Source organism: Nannobrachium achirus (assembly GCF_963921795.1).
Source record: "Nannobrachium achirus genome assembly, chromosome: 21".
NCBI classification, from domain to species: Eukaryota; Metazoa; Chordata; class Actinopteri; order Myctophiformes; family Myctophidae; genus Nannobrachium; species Nannobrachium achirus.
In genome coordinates, this window is record NC_137828.1 from 42,821,149 (window position 1) to 42,848,704 (window position 27,556).

The 27,556-nt window shown below is 41.8% G+C and overlaps 2 protein-coding genes and 1 long non-coding RNA gene across 5 annotated transcripts; 2 read left to right on the forward strand and 1 right to left on the reverse strand.

Moving 5' to 3' along the window:
* Nucleotides 1-7,511: 7,511 nt before the first annotated feature.
* On the forward strand, nt 7,512-9,521 carry LOC308306741 (glutathione S-transferase 3, mitochondrial-like; the record flags this gene model as incomplete). The annotated part of the gene is made up of 6 exons (XM_080751787.1): nt 7,512-7,628; nt 8,215-8,288; nt 8,524-8,581; nt 8,780-8,852; nt 8,999-9,092; nt 9,506-9,521. 6 exons carry the CDS (start codon nt 7,512-7,514, stop codon nt 9,519-9,521), a joined length of 432 nt encoding a protein of 143 aa, XP_080607913.1.
* Nucleotides 9,522-9,962: 441 nt separating this feature from the next.
* Nucleotides 9,963-13,953, forward strand: LOC308306520. Its single transcript, XR_013963158.1, has 4 exons — nt 9,963-10,048; nt 11,213-11,248; nt 11,556-11,641; nt 13,794-13,953. It is a non-coding gene; the product is annotated as an uncharacterized lncRNA (long non-coding RNA).
* A 124-nt stretch (nt 13,954-14,077) lies between these two features.
* On the reverse strand, nt 14,078-27,238 carry cdv3 (carnitine deficiency-associated gene expressed in ventricle 3). Of its 3 annotated transcripts, XR_013963157.1 has the most exons (6): nt 26,742-27,238; nt 25,851-25,927; nt 25,184-25,317; nt 19,759-19,921; nt 15,145-16,754; nt 14,078-14,785 (listed from the first exon to the last, which is right to left on the reverse strand). XR_013963157.1 is itself a non-coding variant. In XM_080751544.1 (5 exons), the coding sequence occupies exons 1-5, from the start codon at nt 26,961-26,963 to the stop codon at nt 16,610-16,612; spliced, it is 738 nt and encodes a 245-aa protein (XP_080607670.1). In that variant the 5' UTR covers nt 26,964-27,238; the 3' UTR covers nt 14,078-16,609. The 3 variants fall into 3 exon arrangements, 2 of the variants coding, with proteins under 2 accessions (XP_080607670.1, XP_080607669.1); XM_080751544.1 differs by having other exon boundaries at nt 14,078-16,754; nt 25,851-25,924; XM_080751543.1 differs by having other exon boundaries at nt 14,078-16,754.
* Between the last annotated feature and the right edge of the window lie 318 nt (nt 27,239-27,556).

Consider the following 27,556-nt stretch of genomic DNA (forward strand, 5'->3'; position numbering starts at 1 on the left):
AACAGAACCTGGGTCAGGAGGCTCCAGAATTGCAGGCCCGAAGAGCTGGGCCCGAAGAGCCCGAAGAACTGGGCAAGAATACAAAAGAACCATAGACCCTTGTCAAGGAGATTCCAGAACCACAGACCTTGAGTCAGGATGTTCTAGAAAAAAGATCCTTCTTCAAGATGGTGGAGGGTCGAACCATAGAAGAGCATGGGTGAGGAGGATCCAGAGCAACAGGACCTAGGTCAGGAGGCTCCAGAAGAGCAGGCCTTGTATGTTCTGGAACCACAGACCTTGCAGCAACAGCTGTACAACCAAGTACAACAGCTGTCAGCCAGGTACAACAGCTGTCAGCTATGTTCAAGACCACTGACTTGACTGAATCTTTCAAGAAGACCTTCTGTAAGTGCCCGAACTGTCTTAGAAGATATCACTCTCTCTTTCTCTCTCTTTCTCAGATGGTAAATGGTAAGAGCCATGCTAGTAGCCCTAAGAGCAATCAAACGACGAATCCATATAGAGGACGGAACCATCTCTGGACAGAACCAGCTCTACCACCAGAGCCTGATGACTCTGGTGGTCGTCAGTTAGGCAACCAGGGACCTTATTTGCCTCTAGATTTTGTTTATGACCCTATACTAATTATTTCGGCAAAGCCGAAGTATTTGAATTTCATACCACGATTTGCCAGGATCTGCCAAACATGACATTATTATAGGTATCACCTTCATGATCACTGTCCCAGTTTAGCCAGAAGGCCGGCAAGATGAGAGACCGATTGTACAAAATTCAACAGTAGTTGCAGATCCAAAGAGGAGAAGGAGGTTCTACTGTATTTTCGCTCCCATGAAGTGTCCAGGATATGGGGTTGGTTAGGCGTGGTAAAGCTCGTACTTCGATCTACATGATAATCATAAGCTGTTTATTTATATTCTTTGAATTTCAAAATTGTCTTGAGCTGGATATTCTCTATAATACATGAAAACAAACCACACTTTTAGACAGGGCCCTGTGATTAAAGCGCTCTGTCTAAAAGTGTGGTTTGTTTTCATGTATTATAGATAATAAATACATGACTCATACAATTGAGAAATTCAAAGAACGTCCTGACCTGACTCCTGTCCTGTCCTGTCCTGATCTAATACAATTTTGAAATTCAAGGTTAGCACCGCTCAACAGTTTTTTATGACGTATTTAGGCGGCCTAAACGCGTTCTAAATCAGAGTTAACCAATCGGGTGCCTATGTGACTATGACATCATGGACAGATCAACAGAATCGAAGTGTTTCATTGGTCTAGCGGACTCATGTCATCATCATTTGTGACATCATGGTTTTGGTAGAAAAACGGTCTATAGGAGCGGTTAGCACCGCTCAATTAGAATACATGAGGATAGTGCATTCTAATGACCCTGAAAGGTCATATTCAGATACTTTGAAGACAAAGTCATTCGAAATGACAAGTCTGGCATGTGGCAGAGTGTTATTTCTGTTGGGACGATATTTGATGTCTTCTTGCAAAATGATGGATGTACTGTATTTTCGCTCCCATGAAGTGTCCAGGATATAGGGTTGGTTAGGCATGGTAAAGCTCGTACTTCGATCTACATGATAATTATAAGCTGTTTATTTATATTCTTTGAATTTCAAAATTGTCTTGAGCTGGATATCTCTATAATACATGAAAATAAACCACACTTTTAGACAGGGCCCTGTGATTAAAGCGCTCTGTCTAAAGGTGTGGTTTGTTTTCATGTATTATAGATAATAAATACATGACTCATACAATTTTGAAATTCAAGGTTAGCACCGCTCAATAATTTTTTATGACGTAATTTAGGCGGCCTAAACGCGTTCTAAATCAGAGTTAACCAATCGGGTGCCTATGTGACTATGACATCATGGACAGATCAACAGAATCGAAGTGTTTCATTGGTCTAGCGGACTCATGTCATCATCATTTGTGACATCATGTTTTTTTTTAAGCGGTCTATAGGAGCGGTTAGCACCGCTCAAAAAACACTGAATCTATCAGGGTTAAAATGAGTTTTAAGTGCTTTGTATAGAAAGTGAGCGTAAGGCGGAGTTTCGCTCCAGATGACGTATTTCCCGTCGCCATCCTCGAGGGACGTCACTTATAATAATAATAATAAGTGCACTACAACATTTACACAACCTCCATGACGATCCTATTACTGTATGTATTGAGATAGATTGTTGTCGGCTACAACAGTTATCATCAAAATAAACCATATCAAAGTGTGCGGGACATTTCTCTCTCAAAATAACAACTTTTCTAGTGTTATTTCTTATCCTGGTAAACATCATGGGTCTGTCCCTTGTTCAGCCATGTCAGATATATTTTCTCTTTAAACAAAACCGTTTGCTCAATCTCATTGTAGGCTATATCCTATAATATATTCAATAGATATATTTTTATGACAGATTTACTGGCCTCAACCTGCAGTGTAATATGTATTAGCCTAGACACTTCAGTCAACTCTGCCACTTTACGCAGATCATCTGAGAGAGAACATTGTGGTCAAGCAAGGATCACTTTGTATTGAGAGAGAGAGGTGCGCTTTCTCTAATTATCCAACAGAAGAGAGAGAGAGAGAGAGAGAGAGAGAGAGAGAGAGAGAGAGAGAGAGACATGCTCAAGCCTATAATATATTCAATAGAAATATATGTGTTATGCCAAATTACAAAACCAAACCCGAGTGGCCCGTAATGGTCTTGTCCAGTTCCGTTTTTGAGACCTGTGACATTGTCCTGAAATCCGTTTATTTCCGAGGTTCAGAGAGACCCGAGCATTTAGCTTATTATTAGGCTATTAAAAGTCCATGCGTGCCTCTGCCTTTCATGTGGTGAGGTCTACTCAATCTAACATACTGTCTGCAGCTGTGTGAACTGATTGACAGGCACTGTCAGAAGTCAGAGCGGTGTAAACTTTATCATAAATGTAGACTTATTATTGTCAATGCTGCTGGTTGGTTGCCTAGGAATCTATAATATTAACATTGAAACAAAAGCCAGGGAGAAAGGAATGCTTTTAGGCTATTTTCTATCTAAAGAGGTAAGTCATTTTCCGTTTAGAGAGAGAAAGAGAGAGAGAAATGGTCGAGTGAGCTTCACTTTGTATTGTAAAACGGGACCTGTGTTGCATTGCCGATTAAAATATAATCTCTTTAGGCCTAAGCCTATTTATTAAATCACAATCGAATGTTGTTTACTTGCATAATGGGGACACTTTTTTAAAAAATTGTAGGCTATTTTATATGTAGTCACTGGAAAATGTTTCAACATCCGATCTCTCAGTACTGTTGCTTCAATTTCTTTTTTTCCTTTTTTTTTTACTGGTCCCCCTCGGCAATGGCGCTGGTTTTGTAGGCCGATAACTCCAAATCGGCCTACAAAACGTCATACGCACGTTCCCCATAGGAAGGGGCGTGTCTGATAAAATCTATCTAAACTACTCAAAAACGGCCCTGGTTGCTCCCCTAAGCCTGTTTAGACGATCAAATTACCAAACGTTTTTTTGAAAGTGAAATATCCCTTTAAAAGGGGATTTCAGTGTCAGGTTCACATAGGCCTAGTTATAAAATATGACATATTATTATTATATATTTTTTAATAGAAAAGAGAAAGAATTTTACTTCTTTCATGCCTATCTATACTATTGAACCATAATCACAAACTACTATAGAATCTTCATGTTGTTGTATTATTATTTTGTGATTGACTTTGTATTTCAATGGTCCGCTGGTTGCAAGACAGCAAAATGCGTGCTTGTGAAGATGCCGATTAGATACACGCCTCATAGCCTATGTTGTCTGGACTGGAGCCCTCCGGTCATTTCAACAGGTGTTTCCGGCAAAGCGATAGTATTTCCAGTCACGTCGTCGTGGTAACGCGTCGCACGTCAGCAAGCAGGCGGTCATCTGATGAGGACAAGTGGAAACAAGTCGATTACTTCCATTAATAGCATTGTTCACTAAAACAGGTATGTATGTGCTTTGAGCGTATCCTTTTAGTTGACCTTGTACCACCACTGGTGGTCCACCAGTGAACTGTAGGCCTACTGTCATGAAACTGTACCTTTTCCTATGCAAACTTCTAATAATTCTTCAATCAATCAACCAACCAATCAATTGCTTTGTAGGCCACATGTAGGCCATATGATGTAGCAATTTAGGCTCTTTTTTTGTGCATCGTTTGTCTTCTAACCCAGGGGTCTTCAACAGGGGGTCCGCGACCCCTAGGGGGTCCGCGGAGGTACTGCAGGGGGTCTGCGAAATTATTGCTTAAAAAAAAGAAAAGAAAAGATTTAAAAAAAATGTTTTTTTTTGTTTTGTTTTTTCACATTTATGTAAAAAAAAAAATCATGATTCTATCCATTTTGAATAGCTTGAATACATGATTACTATGCAATTGACAGATTGTTGATATTATTGACATTGGTTCTCAGTTTAAGTAGTATGTTTAGAAATGGTAGTGGTACGGCCTACCCTGCTCGCTGTAACTTGTACATGTTTAAAATAAAAAAATATGTCGTAGCCCCGACCCCCCCCCCCCCCCCCCCCCCACCCTACGAGGTGGTAGGGGGTCCCTGCTCCATCTCCCCATCAGTTTGGGGGTCCCCGGCCTGAAAACGTTGAAGACCCCTAACGTTTTGTAGTTTTGCTACTGTATAGTTTTGTGTTTACTGTTTGCTACTGTTGGCTAAGTTTAACTGTGTGAGATCGTGACCATGCAATTCATTGCGTTTATGTTAACTTGTAATAGCTAAGTTCTAATCTGCCTGGGTCAGTCCATACACTACAGGTTAGGTGGGCACTAGGGACATCTGGGCACCTCTGCAAAATTGGCTATTTTGTCCAAAATGTAAAAACACACACACACACACACACACACACACACACGCATGCACGCACGCGCGCACACACACACACACACACACACACACACACACACACACACACACACACACACACACACACACACACACACACACACACACAGACAGACAGACAGACAGACAGACAGACAGAGACACACACACACACACACACACACACACACACACACACACACACACACACACACACACACACACACACACACACACACACAAAATTACATTAAAATGGTGTTAACTCAGTTAGCGCCGGTCGACTTTCAGATCAACTATCTCACTATGGACTTCCCTGCCAAGCGACTTTAATCGACTTTTATATAAAAGCATTGTTTAAGCTTTTATTTGGGTTAATAGACGGAGCGAAATGGTTAGCTTATCTTCGGATGGTGTCAACACGTAAACCGTGAAAAAAAAAGGATACGATTATGACGTCACCTTTAAACCAGGGCTTCCTGTTTATATTAGCCTCTGCTAGCTGCTAGGCTCAATGCAAACCATCCGACCCTTACGCAGCTTCACTAGGTCGGATTTTGATTCGGAAACTTTCTGTGTGGCATCTGTATACGTTCCGGTGCCCATACCGATGGTGGTTTTAGACGATCAAGCACGAATTGAACAGTATGAGCTCAGATGGCGGCCCGCAGGTCTCCCATTCTGAGTCAATGGGGAGCGATGTCATCATCCCATCCTTGAATCTTGTGAATCTTGGTTTTTACATGGGGGCTTGTACAGTCTATCGTTTTAGTGTTACGATGGCTCGCTCTAGTGGTCATTTTGTGGTATGGTCAACCTGGCTTTGAAAATAATGTGATCATGATGATAAAATATAGCTATTTCCTGGCGTTATAAGCGCACATTCATATTTAAATTTGGCTGGTATAGGTTGCATGATGTTAACATGCACGGTACATCATTATCAGACTTAATTTTAACGTCTTGTTTATGCCCCAAAATGAGGGATTAGGGTATATGCATATACGCCATTTTGTTCTACTTCCGGGTGTCTTTCGACTTCCTTCACAGGTGTTACCGATGATACTGCTCAAACAGAGTCAGGGTGCTGATGCATGTTGGCTCACTGGAAACACTCTGCTACACCAGTGGTTCCAAATGTCCCCATACAGGTGTGTAACTCTGAGGCCGCGCTCACACTGAAACCCACTGTGTTTAGTCCAAGTTGTGTGTTCAGTCAAAGTCTGTTCCAAAAAAGAATACATTTCCCCCAATGCTTTGCGGACATGGGCCGTCCAGCGAGAGGCGGAAGTGGAAGTGGATTTCGAGCGTGTAGTCTTTTTGGAGTTGGCGTCGGTGGACAGTACTGCTGCTGCTTGGTGACACCTGTTGGGCAAAATGTTGTTTAGAGGACGCAAAAGGGCGCTTGTATTGGCGGTGTTGGTGGCGAGGAGAAGGAGGGAGAAGCGGCTTGAAATGGCCAGGAGAACGAGGGAAGAGGAGAGACAGCGCGATGATCACTGCAGACCGAAGGCTCACCGCACTGTAGTGTAGTGGACTACAAGTGTGCTCCGCCCAGTTTCGCCGCAGAACGGCGGTTCTCTCCTATTGGTTGGCAGCTGAACCCTGCCTTCTGTCTCATCAAGTGCAGCTTGTCTGCTCCCTACTGCTCGCCTACAACTGTCTCTGTGCGAGTCGTGAGCAAGTTGGACGCAACCACACAACACCACACGACTCGCACTCGACTTCAAACCACTCGACTTCCATCCGGAATGCATTGTGCTGTGTCTGCCCCCCGTTTCCCCCCCACGAAACGCATTCGTTTTTGTGCCTGCAGGTGTGTAGCCGGCCAGAGAGTGTACAAATGGAAGCAAATGGACCAGCAAGGGTCCATTTGCTTCCATTTGTTGATTCCATTTGTCCTTGAAATTAAAGAACCACTGTACAATAAATCAAACAGAGCCTTAATTAGTAACATCAGTAACACCTGTGAAGGAAGTCGAAAGACACCCGGAAGTAGAACAAAATGGCGTATGTGCATATAGCCTAGACCTTAATAGGTTGAATGTTTAAGTGTGTTTAACTGTTTATTTTACTTTAGTTAAAAACATTTTCCAAATATTTTTGGACAAAATAAATAGACAATTTTACATTGAGGTGCCCATATGTCCCTAGTGCAAGAGTTAGGCTACTTCAGGGGGGATGCAAACTCTTTGTGTGATAGGAACCTTTTTCTTGACCACTTGAAAGTGGTTAAACTATCTGACAATATGCAAAAGCTTATCTGTGCACAATTTTATACAACATGTAGGGGTCCTTCAACGTCTAGTCTAAGCTTAGATGTCTAAAAAACGTTCAAATCTATAGGCTACCTCTATTAGACCAAGTTTAGACCAACGTCTAATAGACGTACGTCTATTGCTCAGTGGGTAAGTATGCCAAAATGCTTAGTTTTCTATGCTTTTCGGGTGTTTTAGGGGGTTTGACCCCCATTTTTTGTCTGCCGATCACCCTCTATCCTTTCTTCCTGCCCCACCTAGTGCTAAAGGCTAGATCCGGCCCTGCCCCTGCCCTAGTGCCCACCTATCAGATCGTTGGCATGTTCACGACGTGAAACTACAGTTGTGCCTGCAATGCTCTTTTTCAGGTTTGTCAGAATGGTGGCGCTCTCCAAGGAGCATGGATTTGTGGTGATAACTGGCGTGGCCAGTATGTTCATGGTTGGACACCTGGCAATGGAAGTTGGAAAAGCCCGCAAGAAGTACAAAGTCAACGTGAGTCAAGTTCGAGTGATTTGGGGTTGGACTTGGACCATAACGAATGAAATGTATAAGGGCCGATTCATACTCCACTTTTAGAGCCTAATTTATTTCGGTTCGGCTCTGTCCAAACTACAATATGACGTAATTCAGAGGTTCGGGGGGGCTGGTACCGTCATTAATTCAGCATCGAAATAGATTCGGCTCTAAAAGTGTAGTATGAATCGGCCCCATCTCTTCTTTCACAGGCCTTGTAACTCAAAAAATGTATATATGCTCACTGACACAAAGCTTTGGTTTATGTTGAGTCACGTTTCATCATTAAAATGAAAATCTGCCCTTTTATAAAGACAAATGCAACTGTCCAAAACTTCACATGATGTAGGATACAGCAGCTTGGTTCTAAACAGTCTCCTTACTAAGCCCTTAATTATTTATTTTTTAGCAAAATAACTACTGGTAATCTACATAATTTGTAGGGGGGAGGGGGGGTTCCTTTTTGTTTGAATAGAAGAAAAAACACAGCCACTCATAACATTTAATACAGTAAACTAATCTACAGTACAACCTTTCGTTGTCAATATTGTTCTTTGTGTGACAGCTGCCTCAGATGTACAGCGATGACCCCGACACAGGAAATATCTTTAACTGCATCCAGCGGTCTCACCAAAACACGTAAGTAACCCAAACAACTCTTGTTGACCAAAGTGCTGTACAGACAGGAGGTATTGGTCAAATCATAGACATAAAACAACACATAGACTTATAAAGGCTCAAACAACCAGCAGAAAAAATCAATACAACATTCAAAGTACTATGACTAAACTAAATCAACATTTACACAATGTTATTGTATGCTACTGCTCTCAGACAAGTTCAAAGTTAATCTGCTGCTATCTCCTCTTGATAGTCTGGAGATATACCCTGCCTTCCTTTTCTGCCTGGCTGTGGGCGGCTTGCATTGTCCTGTGAGTTCAGTCCTTGGATTTAATTTCATGTTACAAACTTGAAAAGTGAAAGAATGTGTCAGCACATTTGAAAGTGTTTTCTTTTATTACATTTGACATGTCAGTACTTGACGTGTGTGTGTGTGTGTGTGTGTGTGTGTGTGTGTGTGTGTGTGTGTGTGTGTGTGTGTGTGTGTGTGTGTGTGTGTGTGTGTGCAGCGTCTTGCTAGTGGTCTCGGGGTTGTATGGATTGTATCAAGGGAGGTATATGCACATGGATATTCCACAGGAGGTAAGACATTTCATTTTTTGCCCGTGGTGGCTTCACAAAATGCACCAGGCACTATTGAGAGATGCATTTAAAACTTTTGAAAATGCGTATGCTTTCAGAGCATTGTGTGAAAAAAGAATTGATGACGTTTTATCTGTTCCAATCAGATCCCAAGAAAAGGATGCACGGGGCGTTTGGAAACCTTGCCATGCTTGGATTGATGCTGACTACCCTCAATTTTGGCCTTCACCTGCTCGGATGGTGCCCACGTCCGTTTCGCACAGTGGTGCCCACACTTCTTTGACTTGATAACTACTTTTAACGTGACCAGGTCAACAAGATCTACAGATTACCCCATTGCTGAATATACTTGAAAAACATACCTGAGGAGGTAGGCCTAGTTAAAAATGAACTTCATTTGGAATAGTGACGCAGGCGCAAACGCACTTGAAATGGGACATAGTGATGACATTCTTTCTGATGACAATATGGCCATCACACGCTTAGCACACAAACAAACAAATGACACTGACCATCCCCTGTATCGCTACTTCGAGCTCATGCCATCTGGGCGAAGATACAGAGCCCTGAAAAGGTTTGTTTTAGCGGGAGTTTTGTCCCCTCGACCAATTTGTCATTACTGCCCCGTTGATAGTATGGTTTTCTGTGTACAGTGTGGACCTCATGTAGGCTATTGTTTTGGTGTGCTATATTGTTTTTTGTTGTTGTTTTTTGATCAGGCTTGTGAAGACAAGTAGCCTATTCCCTCAGGGACAATAAACATTATTATTATTATTATTATTATTAGTGGGGCAAAAAAGAATTCCTCCGATTCTGTAGTGGTAGGTTTTCGATGACAAAACAGCATGCCCATAAAACATTCACTTCGGTAGACTTTTCAACTGCATATCATGAATGATGATTCACTGTTGGCACTTGATTGTAATAGAGTACTTCCACAACTGGTTTACCTTCAGCTATGTTTACTCATCATAATGTCTGTCTGAAAAGGATCCATTCAACTGTCCTCAAACAGTGCTCTCAATAAAACATGTTGGATCACAAAGCTTCCGACTCCGCCTACTGAGTTCATGACGTGACACTATATAGGCTATATATACTGTAGGAGTGAGTTTGTGAACAGAGGCAGGCGACTTGTGTTGAAGATGAGAGCAATACTTCTACTTTGCTTAGTGGGGCTTGTAGTGGCTGCACCGGTGAGATGGAAATATTTAATTCTTATTTAAATTTTAATTGTCAATCATCAATAATTGTTAATTGGAGGAAAAATGTGTAAAGTCTAGTCTGTCTAGGGTAGCCAAGTGAAAATCTAAATCCAAATCATATTACATTTAAGTGAATATGCATGACATGGTAGCTTTCTTTTATCATGGTTAACCACAGCTCCTGTTAAGATTCTGTACATTGTTAATATGAAGCAGGTTAATCATCTGCGTCAAATGAATAACTGAAAACATACAGAAATCTAATATAGCCTAATGGATGATCAGGTATATACTGTATATCCTATAGGGGCTACAGTATGCGGTGCTTATAATTGTGCTATAATTCCTATTAAATACTTATATTTATTCATCGTGTTACCATTTTGTTTTGTTTGTTTTAGCCAGTGTCAAAGTCCTGTCAGGTCCTGACATGTAAACATACTGACTCAGTAAACATACTGGGAACATTTAAGAGTTTAACTGGGGAGTCTCTTTAATCTGGCAATTGCCAGGAAGAAATGCTGCTTTTAGAAGTTAATTATTATTACAGGGTTCCCACACATCTTTACCAATTAATTTCCAAAACTTTTCCAGAATATTTAACCCGATTTCCAGGACTATATAACAATAATTCAGCTCAATAACGAGTCGCTTACTCCTATGCGCAATGCCCAAAGACAGGTAGTGTAGGCCAGTTGTTCTCAACCTTTTCAGGCCGTGACCCCCAAAATAATCATATTTGAACTGGGGACCCCGGCACCCTGACGAGCACTAAGAGTTGAGGAATTTTGTATAACACGTTTCTATTGTGAAAATAGCCGATCTACATGCTCACAACGCTTCGCAACGCGAGGCGTTGTGAGCATGTAGATCTGCTATTTTCACAATTTCTGCCTCTAATATTTGACAATTTGGCCAATGTTTAATCTGTCATTTCAGAGGTATTGACAAAATCAACAACTAAAGACAATGCATAGCTATTTTTTTCCAGAACCTTCCAGGACCCTTGATCAATTCCAAAACTTTTCAAGTACTGGAAAAATATTTTTCTAATTTCAAAATATTTCCAGGAATTTCATGACCGTGGGAACCCTGTTATTATTATGTTGGCACTTGCATTCAATAAATAAATAATAATATGCCATTCATTTTAAGTGGCCAAGAAGAAGCTATGTTGGAGGCTATGTGACGGTAAGAGTTATGCTCCCATATTACACACAACCAGTTTTGTAAAGTAGACATATCTAAGTACATTTACTCAAGTGAAATTGAAATAATATAGTATTTCTGCAACCCGGTTGTAGGTCACTAAATGATCTCGCCCTCTCTCATTTCTTTTGTAATGTATGAAATGAAAAGATGATATTTAGGCACTCTATCCAAGCTATGACTTTTACCTGAAGTTAACTTAATGAGCATTCCATCATTGACGTGATCAATAATGATGCATACATACAGTGTTTATTCTTTAAAAACAAAGTCATCTTTTGTCTTCCAGTATGCACCTTTCACCATGCACCTACTGGAGAATGCTGAGGGGTTTGGCATAGAGACCGGTGAAGAAATACCTTCCATGGCACCCAGGTGAGCAATACTTAGATCAGTTGTTCTCAACCTTTTCAGGCTGTCCCGCAAAATAATCATATTTGAACTGAGGACCCCCCACCATGCACTTGTAGTTGTAATTGAGGCATTTCATTTAATTTGACTCCATGGCTAAATATAGAGAAAATACCATACCAGCCACACAGATATGGGCCATGTCTTGACCATCTGGCCAGTGATATATATCGATGACATGAGGGATCTTCATATATGGGCATAAAAGGGATTCTGGGGAATACCCATATATGGACTTTTACATAGGTGACGTCACCTGTGATATCACCTGTGATGTCACAGTGATGTGTCAGGGGAACCACAGTGTCAGACGTGACCTTCAGAGATACAGATACGTGGACAAGATTTACTCATAGTAAACTTGCGACCTATGGTTGCAATTAAAGATAATATTAAAATATTATCACAATTCTTGCCTCTTTCTAGTTTGTAGATTTATTTTGATGCAGTAATGGTCTTTTTTTTTCTTTTCTTCTACTTAAAAGTCCTTAAATTGTCATTTCACTGATGTCTGGGGACCCCCCAAAATCATGTGGGGAGTGGGGACCCCTTGGGAATGCCGGACCCACAGGTTGAGAACCACTGACTTCCACTTTAACCACTTATTTGGTTATTTATACCACATATTTACGATACTGAGCAGAAATAATTAGGGCGAGCATGTTTTAAGTCGAGCATTCCGGTTACCCTGTCATGATACTGTCATGATATTGACCATGATACTGTCATGATACTGAACATGATACTGTCATGATACTGACTTGATACTGACCATGATACTGACTTGATACTGACCATGATACTAATCACGATACAGACCATGATATATGATACTGACATCTTACTAAGTATACTACACAGCTTACTATTTAGTATATACTAAGCATTCTAAAACTATAACTAGCTCAATTAATAACTTGGCATACTAAATAGTATGTTTGTATGTGATTTCGTAGCAGGTGTCCGAAATCGCATACTTAGATACTATTTTTGTGTGCCAAATTACATACAAAGTTGAAATATATATGTTATGTAATATAATATATTACTTTGATTCCAAGTAATATAATATTACATTTTCAAGAAGTAATATGAAATAAGTAACATATTGCCCAACACTGTCTGAGATACAAGTAGACAGAACTTGTACCATCCATGAGCATTGTTAGTGAGGACTGAGGAGGGCTGAATCTGGGGAAAGAGGAGTGTCACGTGTTCCTTTAATAATCACCATGTTAACGAGAGTTATCTTGATGTGACTTGGGTTGGGATGGGATCCTTTAGGATTTTAACCATTCTGATCCATAAACGGTTCCTTTTAATGATTCTATATACTTTATACCTCAGTGGTACAGGGACCCCTCTGGGTTACTTGAGGGGGTTCCAAATTGAACCTTAAAAGGTCTGTAACTCTAAGAGTGTACAAATGGAACCAAATGGACCCTCACCCATTTGTACACTCTCAGAGTTATGGTGGTCCTTGAAATTATAAAGTTTGAGAACCCCTGGTATTGTATAGCACAGTGGTTCTCAACCTTTTCAGGTCGTGACCCCCCAAATAATCATATTTTAACTGGGGACCTCCCACCCTGAGGAGCACTAAAATTTGAGGAATTACATTTTGTATAACTATTGTGAAAATAGTAGATCTACATGCTCACAACGCCTCGCTAAGCTATTTTCACAATTTCTGCCTCTAATATTGGACAATTTAGCCAATGTATAATTTGTCATTTTAGAAGCATTAAAACGTCCTTAAATTGTCACCTGAAATGTGCAGATACTCTAGTCTATATGCTTAATCTTTATGTTGGTTTGTTTACTGTTGAGTGAGAAAACAATATTGCACATTAAGTTCATCATCTGGGGAACCCGCAAAATAATTTGGGGACCCCCCAAACCACAGGTTGAGAACCACTGGTATGGCAGACGTGAAGTCCACATACCAGCTCCGACAGTGTGACAAACCGGTTCTGGAAACCGTATGTGATGGAACCGATTCCTGGTTGTTCTATGTTTTGGATCTGGGTCCTCGGATTCCGGAACCCAACCCTAGTCTAGATGATACTTTGTACTGTAGATTTGTGATATATATTTTTATTTTTTTTCCCCCCAGTGAAGCGACTCTTCCAGAGAAGTAAAACTGAAGAACTGAACCCACTGGATAGAGCAACAGCAATCAAACTCAAACAGTTGTAACAATGTTTATATCCAGCAAGATATAAGAAATAAAAATCATTGTCCGTTTCCTTCAAATAAACCTTTAATGTGTTCAATTGTTAATGAAAAGAAAGTCATTTCATTGCACATACATTTAGGATTTGTCAAAGAGCCAATTCAAATTCCTTGCAAAGATAAATCCCTCATCTTTCTGGGATTTCAGCTTTGAATGTCCCCAAGTAACCAACCATGTCAACTAGAAGAATATCCATTGCATGAAAAGACCAGTTATACTGGCAGTTAGGTCTATTGTACACAAATCGCCACTTTTCAACATTAAGAACTCAGACCAGACATCAATCACAAGGATAACTTTATTGTACTTTTTCGTGTTAGACCATTCTATTTCATTAACTGATCTCAGACTTGATAACTACTTCCGTGCACAGTGGATCTGGCATGGATCAGGCAGCTTCCCCTAACCTTATGGCTGTGACAATAGACGGAACACCAAGGTTTTCCTTCCTTCAATTTCTTTTTACCCATGTGTGTATAACTATGGTTAACATCCCATATACTGTATAATCTTTGACTAGGTAATATCAAAGCCTGGTTTTCATGAGTAGCCAGTGGTCTGTCATCATAAAAAAATAAAGAAAATACACTAAGCCTCCCAAGAACTGCACAAGGAACTGGTGCCAAAAAAGGAGGGCAGGGGAAGGGGAAAAAAACATTGAACATGTGCTGACAATTAAATTCTGTATAAATTCCAGAAATGACGAGACGTATTATATCTTGGCTTCTTTAAAAGTAGCAACGTAGTTGGGGTTGGACTTAGGAGGGGCACAAAGCAACAGATATGAACATTTTGGTGCAACAAGCACCATTGGCATGAAGCAGCCCCCAGTAATGTGGCAGATTAGCTAAATTCTTGACCTTTGTTAACACCTGTGTGACCATGTGGCGTCAAACCACGATCAACCCATACTTTATGCAAGCGGGCGTACAACCCATTTAGACCTGGAATGCCTCTATACAGTACATTGTTATATACATTTCAATCCCCGGAAAGCATCTGTGCCATTTTCTTGTTGTGTTTGCTATAGATATAGCTACATGGAGTCATATTTTTTCATTAAAACCAGTCACCTGTCATTTTAGATTTGAGCTATACAGTATATTATATATCGTCTGTCGGGTTCATTATGTCCAGAACTGATTAAAATTCCTAAGTAGCAGACCTACCAGCTTTGGATCTGCTACTTTTGATGCTGTAGTATCGGCCTCAGGTCTTAATGGGTTAGTACAAAAATCATGTTTTTTCAGGTTAGGATTTAGAAGGCGTGTTCGGCCTCCACAGGTCTAAATGGGTTTAGGGCGAAAGATGGTTCCAATTACCAGCAGGCAGCAGCATTATATCCGAAAAAGTCAGTTCCCCCAAACAAATGACCTCAGATAAGAAAGCTTTTAATCATGACTTTAGCAATTTAAGGAAAACAAAATGAAATGAGGGGGTAAAAAACAGACTAAGGACAGATAGTAGATGTAATTGCCAAGCAAACAACAACACTACATTCTTGAACATAAGGTTTTCTTTTATCCCTCACACAAAGTGGTGAAATCCAGAAGCAGGCAACGGCCCATGAGACGACAAGCGAGTGTTCTCCTCTGCGTGATGACAAAGCAGTTTTTTTCTCTCTCTCACTCTAACAGTAAGGCCACTTTTTAAATAGTATTTCTAAATGAGAACCGTAACCTTCTTTTTTTTTTTTTTTTACTCCTCCTCGTTCCAGAGATCTCTGCAGTCTTGTCGGTCGTCGTTTAAGGAAAAACAAAAGCTTCAAGTTTCTAAATTAATTAAAGAGCCCGGTGCCAATTCTTTTATATGGGGGTTGGGGGTGGAGCAGGGGTTGTTATTTGCCCCCCCATTTTACCATCAGACTGAAAGGCTCAATCTTCATGGCCACCACGGCTGTGCAGCTGAGGTAAGCGTTCCGTTCCGATCTCTTCTGCCTTCTTCAACCCCACCCCACCCCAGATATCAACAATGTGCGATCAGGCTTATAATGATCTTGCAAAAAGGAAAAAATATATATATTTTTTTCAAACAGAAGTTCATAAAATGATCTTGCCCTAAAGTCACTTTGGATCCTCTGTTGTCTTTATTCGAAGCAAGTTGAAGTCCAGGAGGTTGTGAAGTCACACAGCCGACCGCTGCTCCGAGTGCAATCCACAAGAGGACAACAACTAACGTTTTGTTTGTCATTGCTGCAGTGTCGCACATACGGGTGTAATCGCATAGATTTTTCAACTTCAGTCGTGGTTCCATTAAATTCCCTGTCGCCACGGCCCCTTCAGATGCAGTCCTTTTGGTTTGCCAACCAAAACGCTTTGTGTGTGCATGTGTGTGCGCGTGTGTGTGTTTGAGAGAAACAGATTAAGTTGTGGCCTTGCTAAGGCAAGCTACTGTTGTCTTCGTTATTTTATCTATTTGATTGGTGTGTCACTGAGTGTAATGTGTGTGTGTGTGTGTGTGTGTGTGTGTGTGTGTGTGTGTGTGTTTCTCGTTAACCAGAAAGCAACATAATCACTGTGGTGTCATGGGTGGCGGCAGCACCAGAAGTTTTATCAGGACATAAGTCCAGTCCACACAGCTGGGAGTTTCGGGTTCCCTCTGGGGGGCTGGGCAGGACCGCGCTGGAGGGGCCGGGGATGGTGGGGATATTGGGGGTAGGGGTTTGGTGGTGGGTTGTGGTGGACAGGGCAGGTACTTTATTTATCCCCCAAGCAGGCGTACTGGTTGTCGAGCTGCAGCTGCTGGTTGGAGGCGGCGCTGCCTCCGCCGCCACCACCGCTGCCTCCCTCGCCACGGGTCTTGTGCTTCACTACTTCAAAGGTCCTCTCCATCTCCCGGTCCCTAACAACACGACATACAGCAAGTGGTACAGTAAGACATTAAGGCTAAAAGTCCTGGGGACTTGTTTCCATTGTGGCCCTGATTGTGGCTCAAGAGTCTCCAACCTGGGAAGAGTTAAAGGTCTTATGACATCAAATTTCCTTTTTTAATTTTTTATTCTTGGCTTTTTGTCATGTTTCCTGACGTCAAATCACCTTTGCTGTTACTTTCCATTGTGTTTGCATCGGTCCAATGCACCATTTAGGTTGTTGAGTTCACCCTCCCCTACAACCACACCCTCCCCTGGATGATGATGCGTACGTCTAGATGCAAATGAACTCTTTTTTTCTGAGCCTAGTAATTCAAAAAACTACAGATTACAGAAACCACTGAATGTTGAAAGTTCTGTTTTTTATTTTTTTGTAATTGAGGTCAGGAAACATGGAGAAAAAAAATAATAATCAAAATAAAACATAACTAGAAGAAGTGCTCTTCCGAGCACAGGTCTCCACCAGCCACGCGTCCTTGTGGTGCTATAAAAGGCCAATGTAAAAAGGGTGGCATGTGTTCTTCACCAATCTTAGACCTTTCATGGCGCCACCATGAGGCTGATTTGAACATTTTGTAGTGTAATTTCGTCCTTGGCCTTTTGCGATTGTGCGTGCACAATTTCATTTGTTGAATTGTTTGATTTGAGGCATTTTGTTCGAAACGGATCGATCCTGCAAAGTTTGGAGGCCAATCTTAGCCAATCAGGATTGAATATTGAATACGGGACAGATCCGTCTTGATCATATGACTGTAGAGATACTGTGTACTGATTTGTGTTAATTTTGGGTAAAATCTGAAGGAGTAATATCCAAAAATGTGTCTTACATAAGTCGGCCTCCTGGTGGCGCTATAAAAGGCTGATGTGAAAAATACAAGGAAAGGGTTTTTCCTTGGCCTATAGGGAGTGCGCTTACAAAGTTTGAAACTGATTGGTGGAGTTATAGGTAAAACCACTAATAGTTATAGTGCCACCATGAGGCTGATTTCAAAAATTTTAAGTGGCATTTCTTCCTCGGCCTAGTGGGAACGTGTGTGCGCGATTTCATGTTAATTGCACTCTGCATTTGTGATTTGAGGCATTTTGTCCAAAATGGACCAATCTTACAAACGTTGAAAGCCAATATCAGCCAATCAGGATGGAATATGGACAATCAGACAGAGCTGTGTCTTTCACATGACTGTAGAGACACTGTCTACCAATTTGCGTGATTTTTGGACAAAATCTGTAGGAGTAGTGTACAGAAATGTGTTTTGCAAACATCGGCCTCATGGTGGCGCTAGAACACGGCCGTTTGAAAAATGTGGGGCAGAGGTTCTGAATTGGCATCCAGGGAGTGCGCTTACAAAGTTTGAAACTGATCGGTGGAGTTATAGGTAAAATCACGAATCGGCCTGTTATAGCGCCACCATGAGGCTGATTTCAAAAATTTGACGTGGCATTTCTTCCTCGGCCTAGTGGGAACGTGTGTGCGCGATTTCATGTTAATTGCACTCTGCATTTGTGATTTGAGGCATTTTGTCCAAAATGGACCAATCTTACAAAATTTGAAAGCTAATATCAGCCAATCAGGATGGGATATGGACAATCGGACAGATCCGTGTCGATCACATGACTGTAGAGACACTGTCTACCGATTTGCGTGATTTTTGGTCAAAATCTGTAGGAGTAGTGTACAGAAATGTGTTTTGCAAACATCTGCCTCAAGGTGGCGCTAGAACAGGGCCATTTGAAAAATGTGGGGCAGAGGTTCTGAATTGGCATCCAGGGAGTGTGTGTGCTCATTTTGGCAGCGACCGGGCCAACGGTGCGGAAGATTAGCTGTACACAAACTCTCGGAGGGCGGACGGACGGACGCACAAACGCACGCACGGACGGACGGACGGACGGACGGAGGCGAAAACATACTCTCCCCCTGCCTTCGGCTGGTGGAGACAATTACATTTGATGTCATAAGATCTTTAATAGAGGAAATATGTGTCATGGAGAAACTGATGCACTTCAGGAAACACAATTGGAAGATAAAAGGACAAAATGAAAAATACACAAGAGCAGAGACATGGACTGTGGACATCTAAAATAGAGGAGAGCCTATAAGGATCATGTGAGATTGTATTAATGCGATTCCAAATTGAACAGTTGTCTTTTAACGTTTTCCTTTTTTTGGTTGTTTCTTCATTTTATTTTTTGTATCTTCCCTTTGTTGTGGTTTGTTTGTATGTAATAAAAAAGTGAATAAAAGTGGGAAAAAAGTAAAGAAAAGACAATATCGTTACATCCCTAGTTTCTACAGAATACAATCAATTGTACAAATTCAAATTCAAAGAATGTAAACTGTAACACAAACTTAATTTCTTAACCCATAACCCTTTTAGGACTGAGGCCTATTCTAAATCCTGACCTAAGCTTTCCGAAAAACTTTATATAAACTATATAAACATATTTATTAAAACATTACAAAACAATGGTGTTGTTCTATACCAGGGGTGGGCAACTTTGATGCTGGAGAGGGCCACTATATTTTCACACTCACTCCAGAGGGCCACAATGCATATACAGTCAAAAATAGCAAACAAATAGCCGATCGACAAGCTCAAAACGTGTCTATTTTTTAATTGGAATCCTGAAAAGTTAAAATTGTATTTAATTTCCAAAGCATTTATATGTTCTTATGTTAAATTTATGAACTTAAATACAAATACTGTACATTGTGAATAAAAAAGACTAGTACTAGTCATTAAGATACTAATATAGACTGAAGTAATTAAAGTGGGTCATGTTTGCATGTTTGGAATTTTAACAGCTGAAATCAATAATACATTTAGTATTCGGATATCAACCTGCGGGCCGCATTAAGCGAAGGTGAGGGCCGCCAGTTGCCCATGTATGTTCTATACTGTACAAAGCAACAAGAACTCCAAAAGGTGTTCCCGTCCTAAATGGGGTAAACCCTGTCTTTAATACAGTGATACTTACTTGCGTGTCTCCACGTGCTTAGAGCTGGACGAGAGCGAGGGGAATTGTGTGTCACTGGTTATCTCAGGAGGGCCCTGGGCGGGGCCACGCTTGGTGGTGGTCAGCCGAGCCCCAGGGGGGCGATATACACCGGCAGGCTTGGCCTCAGGAACCTCTTCTTCCTCTGTATAGACAAAAAGCAGACATTACAGCAGAGATTCTACACATGTTCTGTTTCACATTTACAGCAATCAATTTTTTTGCATTTTGAATGCAGTTGATTAATTGTTTTATTCTCTTACTGTACTATTTACATTATGATTTTACAAACTTACAAAATTATGATTTTACAAAAAAAAGAAAAGAAACATTTGAAACATTATATAGATATATATCTATATAATGTTCAAGTTGTCCACCTATGCCTCTTGACAAATATGCCCACATATGGAGATCCCAGACTTCACCAGAAATGTAATTGTTGGTTAGCCACCGGTTTCTGTTGTGTATGACGTTAGGCTAGAGGTCAATCAGCAAGAAAGAGAGACAGAGATACAGACAGAGTAGCTTTGTAAAGTAGCTGCAATTTAACAATGATTTGTATTTATTCCTAGATCAGTGGTTCGCAAACTTTTTTAATTTCAAGGACCCCCACAACTCTGAGTGTACAAATTAGGGTTTAATATTTTCCCGAATTTAGCTCATTTTAAAAACCGGGATTTTTCGGAGCTTCTCCCGGGCTCCCCGGTATTTCCCGTCAATAATAATAATAATAATTAATAATGTTTAATGCATGGAAAGGCCTTGGCTTTAGGTGACAGTACCCCTTTAACCCACCAGGGGGCGACATTGCGTAGCCTATCGACTGTATTTCCACGTGTCACTGAAAATAGATGATCTGCAAGCTCACAACACGTCGTAGATTAGACGCTATGTGAGCTTGCAGATCGGCTATTGTCAGCATGACACTCGCAGGACAAACTATATAATCAAGCTAATGGGAGATGCCGTTGGACGCGCTGTCGCGCACAGCTCTTCACAACGCAACGCTTCAATGTTCCTCAATGGCTCATTATAAAGCATTGCATTACTTACACAATCGGATATATTTGGGGGGATAATAACGCTTGCAAGATCATTCTTCATAGTTCACCCCAGGAAAGCAAGGTAGACCACAAATGTAGACCTATTACTTACAGTACAGCAGTTGGATTATAACAACAGATTTGTTTTCCATAATTTTGCTCATTCTGCTGCTGGAAAACATCACGTTATAAATAGGCTAAGGCATACAGGTGGTCTCTCTGTAATGGTAAAGGGACTGTTGGAAGTGGAACGCAGTATAATTTCGGTGTCACGCCACGTTAGATTTAATCAATTAAGTTTATTTAGTAGGCGGTAGGCCTATTGTATGGGACGTGGCTTTTTAGAATTCCACTGCATCTGACCGCCGCCCTCCAGTCCCGTGATATCATATCAACAGCCAAACTAAATGTCCATTATAGGCCTAGTCAAGTATATTTATTATGTCCCAAACTGGGCAATTCATCATGTTACAGCAAAGAAGCCCCCCCCTCGTTCTCGAGATTGCGCGCTGCGCAGCGGCTGCGCTCATCAAAGAGGCAGTGCAAATCAGAGAGAGATTAATTTTTGGTTGGATTATTGTAGGCATATTGACGTTCTGATTCATTCTGATATATATTTTTCCTGTTAAAAAAGGAGGCGAGGATATGTGACAAGCAGCCCATTGCCCACGCACTGTAGTAGGCCTTTCTAGTAATAATTAGTAGCCTAATTTATATAAGAAAAAGACAATCTTCGGGATGACGGTTCCCGAAGCCAATAACCGGGAGGGAAATTAGGTGCGCTCAGGCCGGGAGTCCCGGGATCCCGGTTCCCGGCATTAAACCCTATGGAACCAATACACTTTCAGAGTTACAGACCTGTAAGAGTCCATTAAACCCCCTCAAGGAACCCTGATGGTCCCTGAACCCCACTTTGAGAACCACCATCTTAGATGTGTATAAATTACACTCTGTAATGACCGTTATGAGTATCGGAATCGGTTTTGGGAAGGAAAAAATAGTATTGGTACATCTCTAGCGTGAACATGACTTCAAAATGCAACCGTGCATAAATCGCCTCCATTGAGGATTGGGTTAGAAAACGTGTTTTCCATGTGAAGGATTATTTGAATGAAGAGGTATACAGGTATATTCTGCAGGATATTGCTTGATGAAATGATCGAAATGTGATTTTAAAGTGCTCATTGATTTGAAAAGTATACTGTAGCTGACAATTAGTCCATAGATAACAGAACAATTTCAGGAAATTCAGCTTTCAGGGGCTCTTAAGTAGGCCTGTCCTCTAAAAATCGACGAATCGACGCGTCGTTTTAAGCCCCCGGAATCGACGCCAATTGTTTGAGTCGAGCCGTCAAAAATATATAATTTTTTTATCACACCAGTATACTGTGGTGCGGTATGAGAGCGCTGGACTGTGACTGTCATGTAATTCTTATTGAGTCCATACTTCCTACTACTTGTAAACTAGACTTAAAAATAAAATCAGTTCACGTGACTTGAAAGTTGCCTTGATCATATAACAGGGAGCTCTTATTTTGAAGTTAACCGCTTGGAAAGGAAATGCGTCGACGAGTTGTTATTCTACTTGAGAGCTGGCCAAAGAAGCTCAAGCAGCAGAGCCAGCGCGATGCGCTTTCACTTTCACTGCCGTGGGTGTGTGGTGGTTGGACTCAGGCTGAGGAATAGCGACGGGCGAACTGTTTTCTTTTTATTATCTCGCACCAGATCGGCAACATAGCTCTTTTGATACAGCAGCGGTGCTCTGAGAAAATACAACTTGTGGAAATAATACACGACATGCTGTCAAAGAGATGCATTATTCTCTCCTCCGTTGTTCTACTCTGCTCCACAATTCACAATTACGCACGGCAAATTACGCACGGCTGGACGCAATCTTATCGTCATTAATGTCCAGTGTCCACCGCTATCATGTCTCAATATGCACGGTAGTTCATGGATCTAATTCACTTTAAAGGCTTAAAACATATTGCCGTTTTATTGTATAACGTTGACGTGGTTTAAAAGCTTAAAGCACCACTTTTTTTTTCTTTTTTTTTTCTTACATAAACGATTCGTCGACGCGTCGGATTAACCCCCGCGACTCGAATCGACTTGATAAATCCTGCGTCGAGGACAGCCCTACTCTTAAGCGATATGTTAGCCAACACTGGGTCAAGTATTCTGATCATTTCAGTAACTAGATTAATTTAAAAAAGATGAACAGAACGGTATGTAATGTGTCATCACATATTTATGGTACTATGTACACAAGCTTGCCACACTTCGAGCTTGTGGATCTGCTACTTTTGTGTGACGCTGTAGTATGATCAAGTAGGGCATTAAATTACGAAAACACACAAAAAATTAGAATATGGAGATAAAGAGGTTTCTGCCCGACAGCAACGATATATAGACAAAATCTAAAATGACACAGATGCTTTCCTGAATTGAATGGGGTTAAAGTTCTTAAGTGTCTTAGCTGGCACCAGAGGCAGTTGGAACCTAATCACTTGACCGTGTCTCTCTCAAAGAGCAGAGAAAGGTTAAAACATAATAAGTGAGTCAGGACGATTCCTATCTGCTTAAGATCTACTTGCAGCAAGCAAAAAAGCTATCACAAAGAACTGGTTGCAGAAAACATGTCCTACTATAGGCCTATTTGTCAATATTGTGAGACAGTTGTATCTTCTAGAATCTAGAGCAGATGATCTATTCTGAACACTTTCTATGCTTCATACTGTATACCAGTAAGGCTCCCTAATCGGGAGATAAGCGACCGTAGGTCACTTATCTCCACAAATAGGGCAAAAATGTGTTTTGCCAAAATCTTCCTGATCCATGTTGATGACATGAGTGTAGACATACTGTGTAGTGATTTTCGTGATTTTAGGGCAAAATCTGTAGGAGCAGTGTCCAAAAATGTGTTTTTAAAAATCGGCCTGGAGGTGGCGCTATATGGGAGAGATTCATGTTGATGGGATGAGTGTAGACATACTGTGTACCGATTTGCGTGATTTTAGGGCGAAAATTGTAGGAGCAGTGTCCAAAAATGTGTTTTGCAAGAATCGGCCTCATGGTGGCGCTAGAAGAGGGCCATGTGAGAAATGAGGGGTGGGGTCTCCGCGCCGGCAAGGCGGACGAATAGGTACCGGCCCCGGCTGTCCCGGTCGCTCCTAGCCGGAGTTACGGCATTTTATGTGAGCTGCAGTGTAGGGGGTCCTCCACTGGGGGCGCCACCACTTTTGCATCCGTTCTGGAGCACCAGGAGTCGGTGGTCCCCGGGAATTCCCCGTGAGCAGCCCCGTTGGGGTGGTCATGTTTGCGCATTTGGTCATTTTTTACATCTGGGGGTCCCCAGGTCCCTGGAGCTCCGGGGGTCCTTGGAGGTTGTAGTTTGGCAGCCAAGGAACGTGTGTGCAAAATTTGGCATGGATCGGGGCAACGGTTGCGGAGATATAAGCAGGGAAAAAGTGTGACATGTGAGGTGTGACAGACAGACTGACAGACAGACGGAGGGACAGACGGACGGACGGACGGACGGAGTTACTTACACTTTGTGGTGGTTTTGATAGTAAAGTGCGACCTACGGTCGCAATACTTATTTAGATACCTTCTGCCGGGGTTTTTCCATTGATTGTACCTTATTTTGAAGACCCACAGAATCCACAATTATGTCCATGTTGTGGAAATTCATTATGTTGTAATATCAATCCACGTTTTCTTTCACACGGGATTTTTTTTACCGCGACTGTCCGTCGCTTAGATACGGGCAGGTGAAAAAAAAAGCGTTTCTCGACAATCGACGTGATTTGGAGATAGATTCCGAGATAAAGCCATTTTTCTGCAGAGCAATGAAGCCAACGGAGCATATTCACTACCTGATGATGTCATCACCCAAAGGATCACGGGAGATAGTCTTCTTTCATCTGCAGGTCCCAATGACCGCGCGCTACTGTTATTTAATATAAAAGCAATATCCCGACTTTTATCAGGAAAAACACTCCGCGGCCAGGTTTGAAATCCTGACTTTTGTCGGGAAAAGCACTTAATGTGTTAGACTCCATGAAGAGTTGGGTGAAATAAGATAGGGGAAATGGTGAAGACTATTTAGGTAACGGGACAGATCGCTTGTGAATATCGGTTACATCCTCTCTATTATATCTCAAATCCTGTAAACATTAGTTTCTGTTATTTGTACCGATTGCCCAATGACCGCTTTAGATTTTTAGATTTATTTATTTTTCTCGTCCCTTTTCATTTCTTGTACTATAGGTTTGTATGCCTTACATCATTTTTGAAATTCAAAACTAAAGAGATGGGGGGGAAAAAAAGACACAAAGGCTGAAGTTGTCTCAACTTACCCACAGGGGCAGGCGGAGCAGGTCCACCCCCTGACTTGTTCCAGGGGCCGGACACCTTGTCTCCACTGACCAGGATGATGTCTCCATGCTCATCCACCTCCTCCTTTTCATAGTCCGATTCTTCTCTCTCGTCACTGCAAAAAACAAACACAGAGAGGCAGGTCAGAAGAGACCCGTCTTCTACACAACAGCAGAGTTAAGACAACTTCTCATCAACTGAACAAACCAACCCATGATTAAGGATGGGACGATGAACATCATTTATCGTGATTATAAAATAAATAAATAAACGCTCACAATAATCACATAGCAGCGGTTTGAATTTACCACGAAGTTGTCAGCAATAATAGAATTAGCTTTTGTTGAGTTGCAAATTCAGCACCACTTAAACCCTACATACTTGATCAAACAGACCTGTAAAGAGTGCATTAGGTAAGCTCTAAATTCACTCATTTATTACACATGAAGCGATTCATCAAAAATAGCAGATCTACAAGCTCATGAACGTTCCCCCCAGAATAGGGATGCTGTGGGTTCAAGTGGTTAACAAAAGTGGCATTTCAGGTTTTAAGGATATTTTGATTATCATTTTTAGCACAATTATCGTGCCATGTCATTTTTATATGGTCCCATAAGAACAAAAATATATTGAATTTGATGATCTCACGTTATCTGTAGGGCTTGGAGACGAAGGCCACTGTAGTCCACTTCCTTCTGCTCAAATTCTTTCCACTCCTCATCCTCCTTAACGACAGACAGACAGCTCAGGTATTGTTGGAAAACATATGTTCAGCAGCCACAGTACAAGTCATTCATTAATAGTTGAAATATTAGGCTATAGGCTAACTAGACTATAGCTGTAATTGTGACATGACTGTGCAAAAAAAGGGAGTGTAGGGACAAAAGAAAAATCATGAATGACCCTCCCAGTTCTTTAATACTCAAACAGCTGGAAGCATGCCCTGCAGTGTCTGGCAGGTTTAAAAGAAAACGAGCAACATTAACTAAATCCACCATTTGTGTAACAAATAATACAGCATTCAAGTTCACCCCCCAAGACAACCCTGCCAAGGCTGTCAGGTCTTCCAGAACGTGACATGTTGGAATGGCGGCGCCGGGGCCTAGTTAGCAGGCCTTTGGTTTAATCTACACTCCGTTGTACAGTACGACGAGCGTGCTGGCTTGCCGAAAAGAAGCTGATCTTCAAGCTCCCCACATTACAACAAGATGATCTTCAAGTTCCTCCTAGTGAGGGGCACGGTTGGCAAGCAACGCCGGTCATACGATGGAATGTAGTAGATAAAGCTTTAGAAAAAGCCACGTCTCTCTCACAGTCAGTCAGTCTCTAGCCAAGATAGTCAGTGCTAATGTTAACAGCTTGTGTGTTTCACATGGATGCATGTAGGCTGATCAGTGACAACCACTCAAACCACCGTGTTCTTTCCCTCCCTGTGACTGTGCTCGTCCAACTCCCCGGTACAAAGTGAGCCTCCACCGGCCCAACCGGCGGCGTGACACCGGCCGGGTGTGTCGACTCTTCCCCTCCTCCCATCCTCACCTTCTCTATCTGTCCCCCGTCCTGGTTGTCTCCTCCGCTCTTGAACGCCTTCTCCTTCTTCTCCTTCATCTTCAGCTTCATGGCGGCGGAGTGCTGCGGCGCGGCGGAGGACGTCTCCTTGTTGCCGGCCTTCCCCTTGCTCTCTTTCTTCTTCTTTTTATCCCGTTTGGCAAAGAAATCGTCCAGGCTCTTCTCCGTTACGTTCTCCGTTACGTCCGCCATGTTTTTTCCCCCCTGCTCGTTTTACTAGTAACTACCGCTAAAAGTTGTTACGATGCTAACCGCGCCGGCGAATTACAAAATGTCCACTTTCTTGTGTTGTAGGAACCGAATCGAAGGGACAGCAGGGTCGTGTTTTATCTAATTGAGCTGTACAGACGTCGTAGGTGACGGAGGGGGGAATGTCTTCTACCCGTGTCCCGGTGTTTAATATTACTTAATACTTACTAGCCTGGGAGTGCTATAGCTAGCTGTCGCTGCTATCAACCATGCGATGCTGCACGGAGCTGGTTGACAAATCTATTCTACACCGCCGAGAGGAAGTACTCGTCGAGCTTGCCCCGGATACGAAACATTACCCGACTGGATACGAAACGTTTCCGAATGGATACGAAACCTTTCCTGTCAGTTTTCTGGAAAGAAGAAGAAGAAAAAAAAATATTTTGTTCCAGGTACCCCCAGAAGTTAAGCTTTGAGTTAAAAATTGTCACTCTAAATGTGGGTCTTCCCAATTAAGACGCTTCAGTGCCAATTAACTTGGGGGTTCCCAAATTATATTATTTTTGGGGGGTGGGGTCCCCACATGATCCTCAATC